At 34.2% G+C, this 16,688-nt stretch overlaps 1 protein-coding gene across 2 annotated transcripts; it reads right to left on the bottom strand.

Moving 5' to 3' along the window:
- Positions 1-564: 564 nt before the first annotated feature.
- Positions 565-15,649, bottom strand: LOC127835301 (uncharacterized). 2 transcript variants are annotated; one of them, XM_052361655.1, is made up of 7 exons: positions 15,355-15,646; positions 10,557-10,996; positions 2,834-3,263; positions 2,241-2,282; positions 1,655-1,693; positions 1,370-1,414; positions 565-994 (listed from the first exon to the last, which is right to left on the bottom strand). In XM_052361655.1, the coding sequence occupies exons 2-7, from the start codon at positions 10,971-10,973 to the stop codon at positions 927-929; spliced, it is 1,041 nt and encodes a 346-aa protein (XP_052217615.1). In that variant the 5' UTR covers positions 10,974-10,996; positions 15,355-15,646; the 3' UTR covers positions 565-926. The 2 variants fall into 2 exon arrangements, with proteins under 2 accessions (XP_052217615.1, XP_052217617.1); XM_052361657.1 differs by lacking the exon at positions 2,241-2,282 and having other exon boundaries at positions 15,355-15,649.
- Between the last annotated feature and the right edge of the window lie 1,039 nt (positions 15,650-16,688).

The following is a 16,688-nucleotide window of genomic DNA, read 5'->3' as shown; positions in this document are numbered from 1 at the left end:
ACAACAAAAACGTCGATAAAAAAGTGAGCTTTTTCCGGCGGTAATCTAAAACGGGAATTCTCTATATAAAAATATGCTTTATCTCTACACCACAGAGGCGTTAAAAAATATGGAAATATTTAAACCTTGTTTTTTATTGAAACTCGTTTATCTTTGTGGGGTAAATAAGACGATATAACAAGAAATTCACAACAAGCTTGAAATTTTAAGTGAGTTTGGGATTAGATTGATGTCAGTAAGTATATAAGTTGTTTCGTTTCACTAGATCCCATTGATCATCGATTTTAACATAACATATTTTATGTAAAACTGCGTTGAAGCACCAACAATAATTTGGACAAACGCATTACATGAACTTGTAATTAGAGTTATAGTAAAAAACCTTCTTTTACCTTAAAGTACTATATGTTGTTTTTTGTTCTGACAGGTTGATTTGAATGTTCTACATGACGATTGCTCATGTGTTTTCATTCCATAAAGACAATTGCATGATAGAAATGGACCGTAGATGCTGACATGGCTTCATGCAGAGAATGTAAAGGTTAAATGAAATACGAAAATCAGTGTGATTTATGTCTAATATTTGCTATTACATAACAGTGTGTGGCATACAACTTAGAAATAAAGAATGCTCAAGTCAATTATTATTTTAGTCGACGTAATGTTAGGATTCAAGCGTCTTTGTTCAGACACCATAAAAGCGAACATACAAGCAGTTGACTGACAATTACCATATGTTAGACAAATGTTAAACACATGTATATGTTCGTACACAGCTACAGTTTCTGGGTTCATAGTTGTTTATACAGCTCACTCATTACTTTGTTCATTTTCATATAAACGTTTATATTTGTGAAAGTCTTTGAAATATATTAACTGAAAATCAACTCAATGTTTATGGGACGCATTCTTTCTTCATGGTCAAGTCAGGACAACAGCAGCACATTTAACAGCAGTAAAAGCGCGACAGCACCAGCCACCGCCTCTGCAACACCTTAATAACCCCATTCCATCAACGCACGCTTTTTAAAAATAAATAATATTATTTTCGTTTCGTATTGTTTAAATGCGAACAATTTTTATATGCCAACAATGCGTGACGACAAAAGTTACTTTAACTACTCCCTCTATACCAAAGAAGGTATATGGTCTTGTCATCATTCGGAATTGAATGAGGGAACGAATACAATCTTTAGTTTTCAAAGCACATTAAAATATCGCATTTTTTGTTATTTTTAGGTATTATTTATGAACATGATTTAATGTTTGCAACAATATTAAGTATTACGCTCATTGTTTTCTCAACCGTTAATTAATAATTGCCAGGTATGCAGCTTCATGTCCCTCAAAAAATCGCATAAATACCTACCAGAAGCGGAGTTCACTGTCGATGTATTTTTATCTATTGGAGCATCTGTAAAACAAAAACACGACATGTTAAGACAACAAAGACTCTCAGACACGGATTTTTTTGTTTAAACTGATAACAATTATTACTGACTAGTTCATACTTTATATTTGAAATGCACAATCGGTATATACTAATTAACACTATTGTATTTCACTAAGCTTTCATACAGAACCTCGATACCTTATATGTGTGGTATTATGATCGGAAATACAGAAATCGAAATCAATGCATTAGAATAAATACCTGTGGTGGTTTTAACTGTAGTTTCAGTTGTGGTGGACACTGTTGAGAAACACATTTTGTTATTGCATATTTGTTTGATCAACTCTTACTCTGAACAAATTAACAATACGTGCACGTCTTACAACATTGAAACATTAGCAAATACGTAATGAAGCCCAAAATCTATCAATAAACATGCATTAAAAGGTATTTGATGAACGTTAATACTGGGATTAACATTATCCGTTGTTTCATATGCAGTTAAAACTGCTGCAATGCAAACGTTTTTGTGTGTGGATAAAGAATAGTTGTCGTTAATTACGTTATAAAACACTAATAACAGTGATCATAAGGTCACAGGTTCAATCCACCTAAAAGGAGCATTCTCAAGTGTCAATCAAAAGAGCACATGTTGATTCCACGCAGAAAATGGACTTCAGAGCTCCTCAATAAGTATTAGGCTTTTTATGCAATATATACATATACAAATAGATTTAAAGATAATATTAAATGAATGTAACATTTTGACAGAGGTTGTACATAAGTTTGTTACATACTCCTAGGAAATGATAGTTTTAAATAATAAGGCAATCTATTATTAGTTTACCTGCTGTTGTCAAGCCAACTGTGGTTGGTTCATTTACATTATCTGAAACCATACAAGAACAATATTATTCATCAACACTAGTAGTTTTGCATGCCAGACTTTTCATGTTTTACAAATAGAGCCAATACTTTCTTCTGGCGAATAATGTAAAAGTATATAAAACAGTATTAATATAAGGACATTGATTTCTACAATGTACCTCGGTAACCAAACTTAAACCCTCAAGACAATTAACCATGACGCAGCTTAAGGCAATCACAAAAGCTAACCACGAGCGAATTGTTGACTGATAAGCTCAAGTAGATCACAATAATTACCCACTCTGACCAACTAAACTGACTGATCTGACGGTGAAAAACCATAAAAATGTCTCAGGTAAAGATACATAGTAAAATTAAGCTTTACGTGCAAAGATATTTCACTTTTGCAGCATTTCACGAAATAAATTATAAATTGAAATCTAAGCAGTCCACTAATTATTGCAATGCAGCATACATGCGTTCGATTTGTTTGAGATTGTGTTCTTTCATTCATATAGAGTTGGAAGCATGCAAGATAGGCAATAAAGGTAAGCAGGAAAAAGAATCACATACGGACTTTGATGTAGAAATTCTTCACTGTGGTCTCAGGAAGAGCAACAGAAGAGCCAGGAATACTTATGTAGCACTGGAACTGAAGTGGATTGTTGGATGTTCTGATCGCATCCTGTTCAGTCATGTTGTACATGATGCTGTCTGTTTTCTCAAACTGGCAACCATTGGCCACAACTTGACCATCTTCACGTTCATTATTGTTTGGAATGTAATCGGCTATTCCACTCCCAGCTACGATGCTACTCTTTCTCCAAGAGATGAGTCCATTGCTGCGTGTACCAAAATTTGCCTTGCAGGTCAGTTTAACCATTTGGCCGACCATAAATGAAGCCATATTGGTGGAAACTGTTCCACTGTCGTTGAGAATTTCCATCGGCAATGATGATGATTGATTGAATGCCCTTAACTCCACATCTTTAGGCTGGACTGAAGTTTGATAAAGGTTAATTAAGAAGACATGCATCAAGACATTCAAGTGCAATTTTCAGTGGAATGATTATAAGAGTATTGCAAATGTGCATATTCTGCATTTTTTGCTTATCTATAGTATTTACAAAGTTATTATGAGCCATGCTTTGATCAGACACACGAGACAGCAAAAGCAGTTCAACTTCATTATTCAAAAAGTAAATGCCTCTCAAGGAATGGTATACGCTCACAATACCTTATGCGAATTTTTAAAATCAAAATGGAGAAAAACACTCCGCCACATTGACAATCCAAGTCTTACTGGTAGACCAGATGCTTTTCACGCTGATCAATGTTTATTTGACTTGCAGGAAAAAGGACTGGAATTATTGCATGCAAAATAATTTGGAGAAAAAGCTTGTTTAAATTGAAGCGTGGTATTGGCAGTTTGGCAGAAATATTAACAACTATACACATCTGTGTTAGTGATATCTTATTGCAGTCAATTATTCTACTTGTGGACCATTGCATATGGAATGATGACCCAATATTTTCGAAGTGTTATTATACCCCTGACCGATATTACTTATAAACACCGCCCATTTTCAAAATTATCATGCCCCTGACTGATAACATTATTTTAGAACCGCCCAAATTCGAGATAATCATGCTTATATGCAGTCCTAAATCAATCGTGAATTACGCCCACTTCAAACTCATTTGTACAGGAATTTTGTTTCAAGGATAAACAATAATATCGATGCGCGTCAGAAGAAGATACAAAAAGCGTTGATAAATGAATGATGATTTTAAGTTTTAAGGACTTCCAACTCCACGGAAAGTTACATTACTGTAACTGAACACCACATAAACAGTGATTGGGATATAAAATCAAATGTTCTGCTCACTAGGGCAATGCCAGAGCGTCATACTGATGAGAACCTGGCGAATAGGTTAACTGACTGTGTGTCCGAGTTCGGTCTAGGCGGGAAGATAGACACTTCTGTTCATAACAACGCGCGTAACATGGAATGTGCCGGTGATAAGTGCGATGAGTGGGGAGATCTAGGTTGCTTTGGACATACTTTACAGTTATGTGTTAAGCCTGCTCTGGAGCTCGCATCCGTATCTAAGACAATCGCGATGTGTAGGAAGCTTGTTGGTCACTTCAAGCATTCAACAACGTTGACTGCGGAAATGAAAAAACGACAACAGGTGTTGGGCGAAAAGGAGCACGTATTAATGCAGGACGTGCCCACGCGTTGGAACTCCACGCAGCTTATGCTTGAAAGGCTGCACGAACAACGGCGCGTAGTGACGGACATTATGCTTGACGGGAAATTCACGAAGAAAAAAGACGCTGGGTTGCTTTTGAAGGATTACGAGTGGGAAGTTGTTTCTGAACTTTCGGAGTGTCTCAGTGTGTTAACTGACGCGACCGCGTACATGTGCAGTGAAAGTGATGTAACATGTTCTGTGATCTATCCTATGGTGTGTGGATTAATTAACACGTGCTTAGTGGTTGAGGACACAGACAGTTCTCTGATCTCGCGCGTTAAGGAGACAATAAGTGGTGAACTTGATAAACGCTATCAGCCGACTTAAACGGAAACCGCGAAATCAACACCTGTCCTTGCATCTCTTCTAGATCCACGTTACAAGGGTCTCCCGTTCTTGTCACGTGATCAACGTAAGATCTCGGAGGAGACCTTTGAGAGTCGTATGGACGAGGCACCGTTGAGATTGCCGTCTCGTTCTCGCGATTCTGATAAAGACTGTGATGAAATGCCGCGCAAACGTAGGAAGTTAGACTTTCTAGTGTATAGTTCAACCGAGCAAGAGAATTTTGACGAACTTCAGAGATATTTGCTTGTGAAAATGGAGCCAAACGCTAAACCTCTTTACTGGTGGAAACGTCACGACAGCGAATTTCCGAAAGTCGAGTATGTTGCTAGGAGTGTTCTATCTGTACCTGCAACTTCTGTGACATCTGAGCGCATATTCTCGACCACTGGATTGCTCATCAATAAACTAAGAAATAGACTCGCCAGTGATCTGGTCGACGCAATCGTGTTTTTAAATAAGAACAATGTTCATGCGCCAGTGACGCCGATCCGAGTGACTTTTAAATGTGGCAACGGTGTTTTGTTTGCATGTGTTCGCTATGTAAATAATACGTTTAAGTTCAGTTTAAATTATTTATAGATCTAACTGTTTTGTCATGTAATTATTTTGTCGTCATGTAAATATTATGTTTCTCGTTCTATTGTTAATGTACAATATTAAAGCACGTGTTCGCTATGTAAATACTACGTTTAAGTTCAGCTTAAATTATTTATAGATCTAACTGTTTTGTTATGAAATTGTTTTGTCGTCATGTAAATATTATGTTTCTCGTTCTATTGTTGATGAACAAAATTAAAAGTTTAAAAACAGTTTTCGTCATTTAATTTTAACAATTAGCGACGGCAATGCTGTGTCAATATTTAGTCACTTCCGAGAACTTCCGGTAAAAACGAAAGTAGAATTCATGGAGTAACGGTACGGTAAACAAAGTAGATTTTTTTCTAACAGATGTTGACCGAATATCCGAATATTCGTTTGGAAGGATGACCAAATATCCGAAAACCAATATCGGTATTCGTTGCCATCCCTAATTTTAACAGTTTTGATGAGAAAGCACTCAATCAGTACAAACCATTCACGCACCTTAAAAACCTGAAATAATTAAAATATCTTAAGAAATCACATTCATACAATTATAACATTTGCCATCTGAACAGTTAACTGTTAACACTTTATATTTAAACGCATAATTTGTTTTGTCTTACCTTAAACTCCATAACTTACAATATCCACTATGACAATTTAAATGTAAACTTTTTTTAAGCTAGCATTTTCGCTGTGTTTGCAACAGAGTAACACACATTATCAGGGGTGTGATTGAGGTAAAGTCTGAGCGAAGGAAAGTTTTTAGACTAATTTTGACAACGCGAATCCCATGCATAACGCTAGCGATTTTTTTGCCTAATTAGGAAAAGTACCGGCACCAGTCCTAACGGGAAAATTATGCGCGAAAACCAATGAAACTAGGAAAATTCGTGTCGTGAAATCTTCATATTGGGAATAAGGTGTATTTGATTTTTGCTCCAAAATACTGTAAAATTGATTACTAAATGTTGTGAAGTTTTCAATATTATTTTTACATGGGTTCAAGCTATAGATCTGCATAGGAAAACTAACTACATGTTTCATTTTTATTTATAAAATCATGTTTCGTTTTTTTAGAAACCTTTTATTGGAAATTTTTTTGACAGCAATTGGGAAATTTGTAGTGTTTTTCCTAATTGGGAAAGTATCGTTTTCCGGCACTTTATAAAGAAGGAAAACAATCTTTGAAAGCAATTACAACCCTTACAACAGACATTCTAATAAAAACCATCTTAAACTTTTTAACAAGATTAAGTTATGAAAACCTTTTTAAATTCACATTTTAACATAGTGTGCAGTCACCAGTATTAATTGTGATCAAAATCAATGAGTGTTCAAATCCGTTTGAACGATGACGGAAATAGTTCGTTTGAGCTCAATGTCTTTAAATTTGAAATAAAGTCAAGAATGTTACAGTGTTCAACTAACGACAATTTACCGTGGGATCCGTAGTTCAAGATTTTTCAAATGGTAAATGACTTTATCCTTACCAAGACAGTCAATATTCCGTACCCATTCAGAAAGTGGCATCGCTATCTGATTTATATTCACTGTTGTGTCTTCCATTTCCCAATTAATTTGTTTTTCAATGTTTGTTCAATCTCCTAGATTTTGTGAGATTCGTTCGTTATTTAATCTTAATTTTCGCTTCACAAATGCGCCATTTGGAAACGAATCAGCAAAGAAATATGAAACACATTTTAAAATAATATACAGAAGTGAAACTCAAGCTGCTGGAGCAGTATTGCGTTCTCATTATCTACTATTAGTTGGTCCTTTATTAAAGGCAAGTGACCCCTTGCCAAAACAGTACGAAACAGCACAATAGAAAACAAAACACGAACATATAAGAATAAAGCTGGGGTCACCGCCTTGGAACGGTCAATGCAAAGCATTGGGGGTTCAAACCGGTTTTAGAGCGCTCAACCTCATACTTGACCCAGCAATATTCATGATACATATAAGTATAAATACACTTTAACTTCACAGCATTGCAACTCAAATAAAACAAAAATAAAAGGGAATTAAAACACATTCAATTTAATTACCATTAAATACTCAATGGTAGGAAAGAGACCAGAGCAACAGAGTAAATGACCAATTTTTATTGGAAGATTGGCAAACGACAGCCATTGACATCGCTCGTTTCAAAACGCGAATCGATGAAATGACCCCGGACAACCAGATCCGCGGAAAAATCACACCCCTGATAAATGAGCTACATACAAGTGTTTACAATGTTGCTTATGCAGCCATTAATTTCCGAAAATGTTTACATATACTACTACATCAAGAGCTTAAGAAAACATCATGCAAACGATTGAATTCATAATTGCTACACAAGAAAGTAATTCTGTTACAAATATTATTCTATTTCCATTTGAATCTCTGAAATTCACTTCAAAACCCACATCACAAATGCATCATTTTAAATGCAACTCCAGAATCAAATGAATGTTTGCCATATAACTAAGATATAACCTGTTTATGGTTTTATTATATTCTGTACCACACATGTTCTGTAAAAAAAGAGATCCAGTATTTGTTCCCATTTACCAGGAGCTACTGTCCTATCAGAATTGTCCTCAATCTGATTTGTCAAATTTAATATATAAACTCACTTAAATACACCCATAATAACCACAAAGTACGTATGTTTATAGTTTATAATATCTTACCCCAAACTCAGAGGGGATAATCACGTGACGATCAAGATGGCGATGTTGGCGACGAAACAGGCATGTTTGCCTCATTATAATCTTTATTACTTTATTTTTTATTTTTAAATGCCGTTTTGTTTCCAGCCATCACAATAAAAAAGCAATAAGTGTTTTTTTATATCAATATTTGCTTTATATCTCGACCTTATTCGCTACAAATTTTCTAAGCAGGAGCTTAAATGTTGTCATGCAACTAATAATAGTTTTATGAGTCAAATAGCTTTATTTGGTGAGAATTCAATAAACACAAACGTTTGCCATTGTGACTATTTAACGATCTGATGAAAAAGGCTTCCAACCAGGACAGTGGATATTCCCAGCAAATTTCCTTAAATCACCTTACAAGATGTAAGCTCTTTTGAACAGCTATCATTACACACATGCTTTCCATGCGGATTACGTGACGAGCTGCACAATTTTCGCACGCTTTTAATGAGACAAAGGATCAACACAAAATACGTGAGCACTGTTGATTTGAAGCTGATATGGTGATGTAAAGCCCGTTAAGTTATGTCCAGACTTTCAGAAACTGAAACGGACATATTCATCAAAATTCTTTACTCATCAGACTGAAATGTCCAATAAATATTTTCAGGATTTCCAATGAAATGCAAAGAATTTGTACAACATCAGCGGTTAACGCATTTTGCAGAACGTGAAATACGATTGTACTCGCCGGTTAGATATCCCACTTTTGATTTGGCCAAACTCATAGCAGCAAAACTTGATAAAACCGCATGTGTTTGATGCAGAAGTTTCTTTCGGAAGTCAACAAATAAATATCGGTGGTTCCCTGCATCATGTCCACGAGTCAATAGGCGTATGCGTCAAGCCGAGCTATGTCAATTTTGCAGACTTTAATTCGCTACTTTTTACAAAAAACAAATCAACAGCTGGGAGTTAGATATCAACAAACATTCAATGCGTGTTATTGCAACTTTTATAATCTGGTGATTTTGTTTTCATTAATCAGCGTTTTTTTTCCTTCTTTATTAAGTACCGGCAAACGGCACTTTCCCAATTGGGAAAAAACTACAAATTTCCCAATTGCTGTCAAAAATGCCAATTGAAGGTTTCTAAAAATAAAAAATATTTTTTTTATATAAATACAATTTTGTTAGTTTCCCTCTGAATCTCTGTGGTAAACCTAGGTAAATATAATATTGACAACTTGACAACATTTAGGTATCAAAAAAACAAAATCAAATACACCAATTTTCAAATATGAAGACTTCACGACGCGAATTTTCCAAATTTCAGGTTGGTTTTTTCGCGCACACAATTTTCCCAATTGGGCTGGTTCCGGTACTTTTCCCTATTGGGCATAAGATTGCTGCATTCTAGAACTTTTACCCATAATGTAGAAATAAATGAATATATCAAAGCCTGTAATTCACCAACGGCAGTCAGACGATGATTTGCAAAGTGGAAGAAACACTAGGATAAAGCATTCACCCCTCGTACAATTTCTGCAAATTCAGTCTCGTTCTTAGTCCCAACAATATAATGCCATATAGTTGACTGGCAAAACATGTTTCATAAAAACATGAAACGACCAACACAAACAGACATGTCTAAAGACTGTTCAATAGTGAAAAATATTTGTGTTTGCCACATTTCCTGTTCTGAAATCAGATTGAAAGTAAATTTGGTTCCTTTAAGCTCTTACAGGTTTTTCCTGCTTTTTAAAAAGGACGTAAACCAGACCCTATCCCAAAACAAACAAACCGGATCACAACCCGAAATTGTATTTGTTTCTCCATATTTCCATTTTTTAAGAAAGACGTATCTGATAATCATTATATCTAAATTATATATATATATATATATATATATATATATATATATATATATATATATATATATATATATATATATATATATATATATATATATATATATATATATATATATATATATATATATATATATATATATAATGATCCTTTTTATGCACGTGACTATATATTTATATATATGTTTGTCGATATAAATTTCCTCAATTTCACGATATTAAAAATCAATTTGACCAGAATCCTTTTCCCAAAATGGCAAACAAATTATGCAATACAACGTAAGGATTTATTAAATTTTGGCATAGATTTTCCCCAAATATTTAAATGAATGTTGGGAAAGGTAAACGGTAGACTGAGTTTAATAGAAAAGCTGAAAGAGCATTTAGCAATATATGGAACATAAATAAAGTACCTGACACTGTGAGTTTTTTTACCACAGTGTTAGTCTTTGTCACTGGAATGGGAAAAGTGGAAAAAAGTATACTTTTCAGGTGGGGGACTGCTGCCGAAATACGGCCGCATGTTTGATAGATTGAGGGCCCTGGCAAAGGCTGAAAAAACTACATGGAACATTAATAAAGTATCTGACACTGTGAGGTTTCTGGCCACTGAAGACATCTTTGTCACTGGGGTACTGCTTCCTTGTCTTTCGTCATAAACAAGAGAGCAGTTGTACATAAGCCCATCATTGCAGGTGAGAGACGCCACAGGTACTGATATTCCAAGAGTCGGATTCTTATCATTGTACACACCAACAGCCTGCATAGTGGAACTGCTTTGAACTAGTTCAGGTCTTTGATACCCAGGTATTTCTGGATAAGAACTCCGCATTGTAGCCAGATGTTCAATATTTCCATTCTTATTTACTCTGTAAATGTTCATGCTATTGAACCCAAGAATATTTGGGATACTGTTTATCTTGCACACAATGTGCAACCTTTCCAAGCTGCTACTTTCCACCATAGGCTCAGTTACGAGGTACGTAGAATTGTCAACCCTTTGCATGAAGAAGTCAATGGCTAACTCGTCTGAAATAAATAACAATAATCACAATGTACATATGTTGGTATGACAATTAAAATATATTTTCAATTATAATTGATTTTTATCATAACGTGAAAATAAATTCCATGTTTGCCTTTGCACATTGCCATTACCACTAAATTAAAAAATATCAACAGCAATTTTTTGACAACGAGAATTTAGCAGAGGTCCTTTGGACCAGGGGCGCGTCATTTTGAATTTTGCAAAACTATTTCTTATTAAATTGATTGTTTGCACTCGCAATATCAAAGCAATAGAGTACGTTTAAAATGTATGGCATACTGGTTTTTTATAATGTATATATACATACTCTTTATTATCATGTAGGGTAGGAAATCGAAGGTATCTTTTTACCCAAGCAATTCCAACTGCCAAGTAATGTTAAGTATTATCAGGGTTTGCAAGTATTAACCACCCGAGCCGAAAAATACTTATGTATGCATGATGTGTTATGATTTATGCAATAATGAATAATGAACAAATCTGCTTGCCTTCATAAGCCAACAACATATTATTATTATTGTATATAGTTTCATACGTACGAATGACAGCGATCCACTTTAATTAAGGATCTCACGAGTAATTAAAGCGAATTATTAAATGTTTTGCCAAAAAAGTTTACATAAATGCCGACACATTTGGAAATTGTAATAAACGCAATGTCTAAATTTTTCCGTGTATGCAACTAACAGATGTTTTGACACTTTCATAGTATAATGAAATCCATTAAAGTCAATACTCAGAGTTGTATGATTTCATAATTATCCAATGAGTATTGCACATCAAACGATAGTTGCAAAAAACATTTAAACACTTCAACAGCCTTGAACAGGGTTCCCGCTGAAAATCGTCATTGTCATAAGGAGAAAAAAAATTACAAAGGCGATTTTCCAAATCAGACGTTTTTTATGCGTAATATTTACTTAGATTGATAAAGGCATCTCTGTTTATCAGCCGCTTTACGAGAGTCTTTGTGCGATTCGTTATTAAAGCGTAACTGTTTGATTCAATGCAGATAGCCGACCTTCCGAATGTTTTGATGATGGCGATCATTCGTTTTATTGGGGATGTTGTTATGAATTATTCGAAGTGGTTGTCAGTTTTATTGCTTCAGTGATAAGTTAATCTTCAAATAAAACAAAATTGTCACAGTATGCGAGGCATATTAAAGCTTGTGTGTTTGATAACAATGACAATCAAAATGTTTAAATTGATAGTTGTGAGCATACTCAGTTAGTTTAAAAGCATTAACATTTTCCAAAAAAATGTTGCATAAATAAACGCTATGTAACCATGAGGTTATATTTTCTGTTTCGATCGTCAACATGGCAAGTTCTGAGTGTATAATGCATAGCTTAAATCGAACGGTTGATTCAGACGATGTTAAGACTAAATAAAAAATGCATGAAACTAAATTCAACAGCTTACACAATTTCCATTGTACAGATGAATATCGAACTTCCCGTTACTTAAATATGAATCCGACTCAAAAGCGATGTTGTGTGAATCTGTATATACTCGAAACTAACACATTCATTCGCTGCAGGAGGCACTGCATTGAAAGGGTATAAGATTATAAAGCACATGAAAATCAAAGGTGAGATTCACTGTAGTGCAAAATACTTAAACTAATTAATTGTGTTCTGTACCAGGTAAAATACAGTCATTCATATAACATATATTTATAAAATTATATTCCGATCATATTTTGTTTTAAGCAGAATATTTCATGTCTTCAATTTCTACAATGCCCGTTTGGAAATTTATTTTACATATTTTAATTAATAGAAATAAACTAAAGTTTCTTCATTTATATTTTTAAATAACAATTATGCTGAAGCATCAATAATTGGGTGGCATGTGAAGGCTGCTAAGGAGGTGTCAATCAACAAGAGCGAGGCGTGGTCCGAAGTTCCATGGTAAACGTTCTGTTCCAGGCAAAGGAAAATCCTCCAAGTAGCATGTTGCCAACATATGAACAAGTTTATGATGAACCATATACATAAATAACAAGAGTATAAGTATTTATAATTGACCATTTTCTAGGCTTTTTTTACCATCGTCCTTTTCTTTCCAACCTCCCTGGGATGAGTCAACTTTAAAGCTGCATCAATGAGATCAAACAACTCGATTCGTGTTTTCACATAAATTTGTTTTTAAATTTTTATAAACATTCTTACAATTTTGTATCCGGATTGTGTAATAAAAGTGGCATCTAGAATGGTTACAAGTTTTTCTAAGATTTGACCAGGTGACCTAGTTTTCTTGCAAGTGACTTAATTTCCAATACAGCTTATACATAACTAACAAGGGGCGCGTGTTTTTTTACACATAGTATGCTAATTGAGTCAATATATCTATAAACATATTGTTTTTTAGTTTAATCAAAAACAAATCAACGTATAGACACGTACATTCATGATTTGTGTAAATTTATGACATGTGGAATGTTTTGCGAATCGTTGTATATACTTTGATCTTATAATGGGTGTTTCTAGATGTATTGTTTATGTCAATGTGTCCATTCTGTGTGACGCAATAAATTATATGCCGACCAAAATTTATGTTCAAATAAATTTACAATTCAAATATCATGAGAGATTCAAACGAACCATAAACCGTATCTGAATAATTAGTATTTTTACACTCGTAATCCATCAATTACGCCCAGCGTTATCTATGCATATTTACAATATTAATATATTATAGAATTGTTTGGTAATCTCTTATTATGCGTCATTAACAGCTTACACCAATACTTAATGCAATTTAAAAAATATTCACATATAAAGGCAGTCAGCAACATTCACCAAGGGCGATACATGTCTTTGTATTTTCCTTACATGTAAATGGCGTTTACAAAATTTATTTTTGGTGTTCACATTTTCATTGTCCCATATATGTTAGCCGTACAACAATATTGGCTTTACCTTGCTATCAAAAAGTAAGCAGTGTTTTTGAAAAGGATAGTTTTCAAAAGTCGTTTTAGAACTATGAATTGAGAATATTACTTTTGGGGCGTGTAAGCTTAGTTAATTGTTCGACGCGATCCATAATCTCATATTTATTTTCGTACCACGATATGTCCAGCGCGCATGCTTTCTTAAAATTCCGCCATTTCTAAATTTAAATATTTCAGTTTATCTAAATTTATATCCATTCCCGTATTAAAACATAACTGATCCACTACGTTAAACCGCTTTTGAAGTTTTAATGCCGTTTTCGCACAGCTAGCAACATTGTCCGCAAGCACGAGGCATACAATGTCAGGTGTTTAATTTGAAACAATAATTCCAGACAGACAAGTCTCACGTAGCATTACTGATAATTCATCTATAAATAGAGCAAATATGTTTAAGCTGGTCTTGTTCCCCTGACGAGTACTAATTTGACATTGAAAAAACTATAATAGTTCGTAATAGAATTAGTGACGGCTGTATGATGCACTTAAACACAAGAATTGAGTGAGATGTACATATTGTTTATAACGGTTATAAATTTACCTTTTATTCCCTTTCTTGAAGTGCTTGAGACATTACACTGTGGTTTATTTTATCACATGCCTTTCTAAAGTCAATATATAAGCAATAAAATATGCCCCCCCCCCATTTTGACATTTTTTTTTAGCCATCGCTTGAAGGCAAAAACATTATCTAACGCTGAATAGCCGGCACGAAACCCTGCTTTAAGATTCATAGTTATAGTTTTATTCCGCCCATTCATATACTTGTTTATTTAGTATACCGGAAAATAGTGTGTACATTATATTAGTCAACACGGTTATTTAAAAAAAAATGTGTACGTTCAGATATGTGTATTGCACATCATATACTCTGACCCCAAGTTTAAAGAAAATAGGCAGGCTAAAAAAATCGATAACAAAATAATGCTAAAAATGGTGTAATATTGTTTACAATTTTTTTTTAAATCAGCTTATATTCCTTCTATGCCACTGCTTTTATTATCTTTGAAATTGCGAATATGAAATTCGACTTCTGTGGGTGTAGAAGGTTCATTTAAAGAAATAATCGATGTCAACTATAACGTGTAACGCAACAGTTATTTAGAGGAATGTATATATTTGTTGTCAGAAGTATGCAATATATGCGTAAACATTGTACATATAGTACTGTTAATGAGTGTTTATGGTGACAGTCGATGATCAACTGTCAAATCTTGATAAACTTTGCTAAGAGAATTTCGCTTAAATTATTTCGCGCTGTCAGAGAATATAAAGCGAAAAATTTTAAGTTAAGCCGGAACTACTCATAGGCCTATCAGGTTATCACTACGAAGATACAATATAAATTATTACTATACATATATAATATTAAATAATTACCTTAGCAATTCACACTGCATATCAAAACACACAGGACACAAGAAAACAAAACCCGCTCCATTATATTAATGAAAGTAATATGAGTATCGTTTGCACGTTTATGTTAACAAAATGTATCGATGTTTTTTTTAAAGAACCTTTTTCAGATTTTTCAGAAAAAAACGTCACATATGTACTGCACAAAAACTATTGTTATCCAACATTTGGTTTCGTCTGTCAAGCGTATTACCTAGGGTAACTATGAAACGATAGATAACAGACTATTTTGAATACGACACAGACTAAATTGTTCAAAAATTTCGAGTGATAACCACGCTCCCGCTGAACTACGTTACAATGAGATAGGATTACAATGGCGTAGAAAGGGTGCTTTTATGATAGAAACATCATAATAAAAGTAGATCCCTAAACACGAACTGTTAAATCAAATAAACGTGCATGTGTGTATATGTATAATAATTGCGTACTATAAATTGGTGCATGCGTCACATGAAAAGTGTTTGTGAATATTTACTGAAGCTGAACTGCATATTATATATATTTGTAATGTAAGTGTCCCCGATAACGCAATCAAACAACGAATGCTATTCAAATACATACATTGTGGATACCTGTGATAAAGATGATGATGATGATTGTGATGATGATGATGATGTTCTTGTTGTTGTTGTTGATCATGATGATGATGTTGCTGCTGCTGATGATGATGACGATGACGATAACGATGATGATGATGATGATGATGATGATGATGATGATGATGATGATGATGATGATGATGATGATGATGATGATGATGATGATGATGATGATGATAATGATGCTGTTGCTGCTGCTGATGACAATGACGATGATGATGATGATGATGCATATATTTAAACTGAACTGACTTGCGTGTGTGTGTTTCTATACATAGCGATTGTTCAATGAAAAATAAAATGGCTTAATTTCCTTAAATTGAAAAATAAGCATTTTAGGAGGAAGAACATACCAGTAGATCTCAGATAAGCTATATACGCATAACAGGCACGTTATCAGTTACTTCAATCATGTAAATGAAATAGAAGAAGCCCTTATCAAATTTCTTTTCAACTCTAGGTACAGATGCGGACGAAATACCTGCAACGCCAGCTGTAATGATACTGCTATATTGTCTTCCTTATTGGTGCGACACTTGAAAACGGCAGTACACATACATGTAAGTAAACAAACAAACAACAAAACATACTTTTCCTTATCGAACCTTGCCGATCTCGGATTTATCGTTATACTGAAGACAAAGACTGACGCATTAAACAATCGAACTGATATATTAAGCATACGATTATCAATAT

The sequence above is a fragment of the Dreissena polymorpha genome, chromosome 6 (assembly GCF_020536995.1).
Source record: "Dreissena polymorpha isolate Duluth1 chromosome 6, UMN_Dpol_1.0, whole genome shotgun sequence".
Lineage (NCBI taxonomy): Eukaryota > Metazoa > Mollusca > Bivalvia > Myida > Dreissenidae > Dreissena > Dreissena polymorpha.
The sequence above is the reverse complement of the archived record's forward strand: the minus strand, read 5'-3'. Positions and strand labels throughout refer to the sequence as shown.

Bases quoted from the DNA above. Each gene is read 5' to 3' on its own strand.
- LOC127835301 (XM_052361655.1), bottom strand. From the start codon at position 10,973: ATGCAAAGGGTTGACAATTCTACGTACCTCGTAACTGAGCCTATGGTG. The intron at 2,283-2,833 runs GTATGTGATTCT...GTATGGTTTCAG, and splicing joins GAATTTCTACATCAAAGTCC to ATAATGTAAATGAACCAACC. The intron at 995-1,369 runs GTAGGTATTTAT...GGGGTTATTAAG, and splicing joins GACAGTGAACTCCGCTTCTG to GTGTTGCAGAGGCGGTGGCT.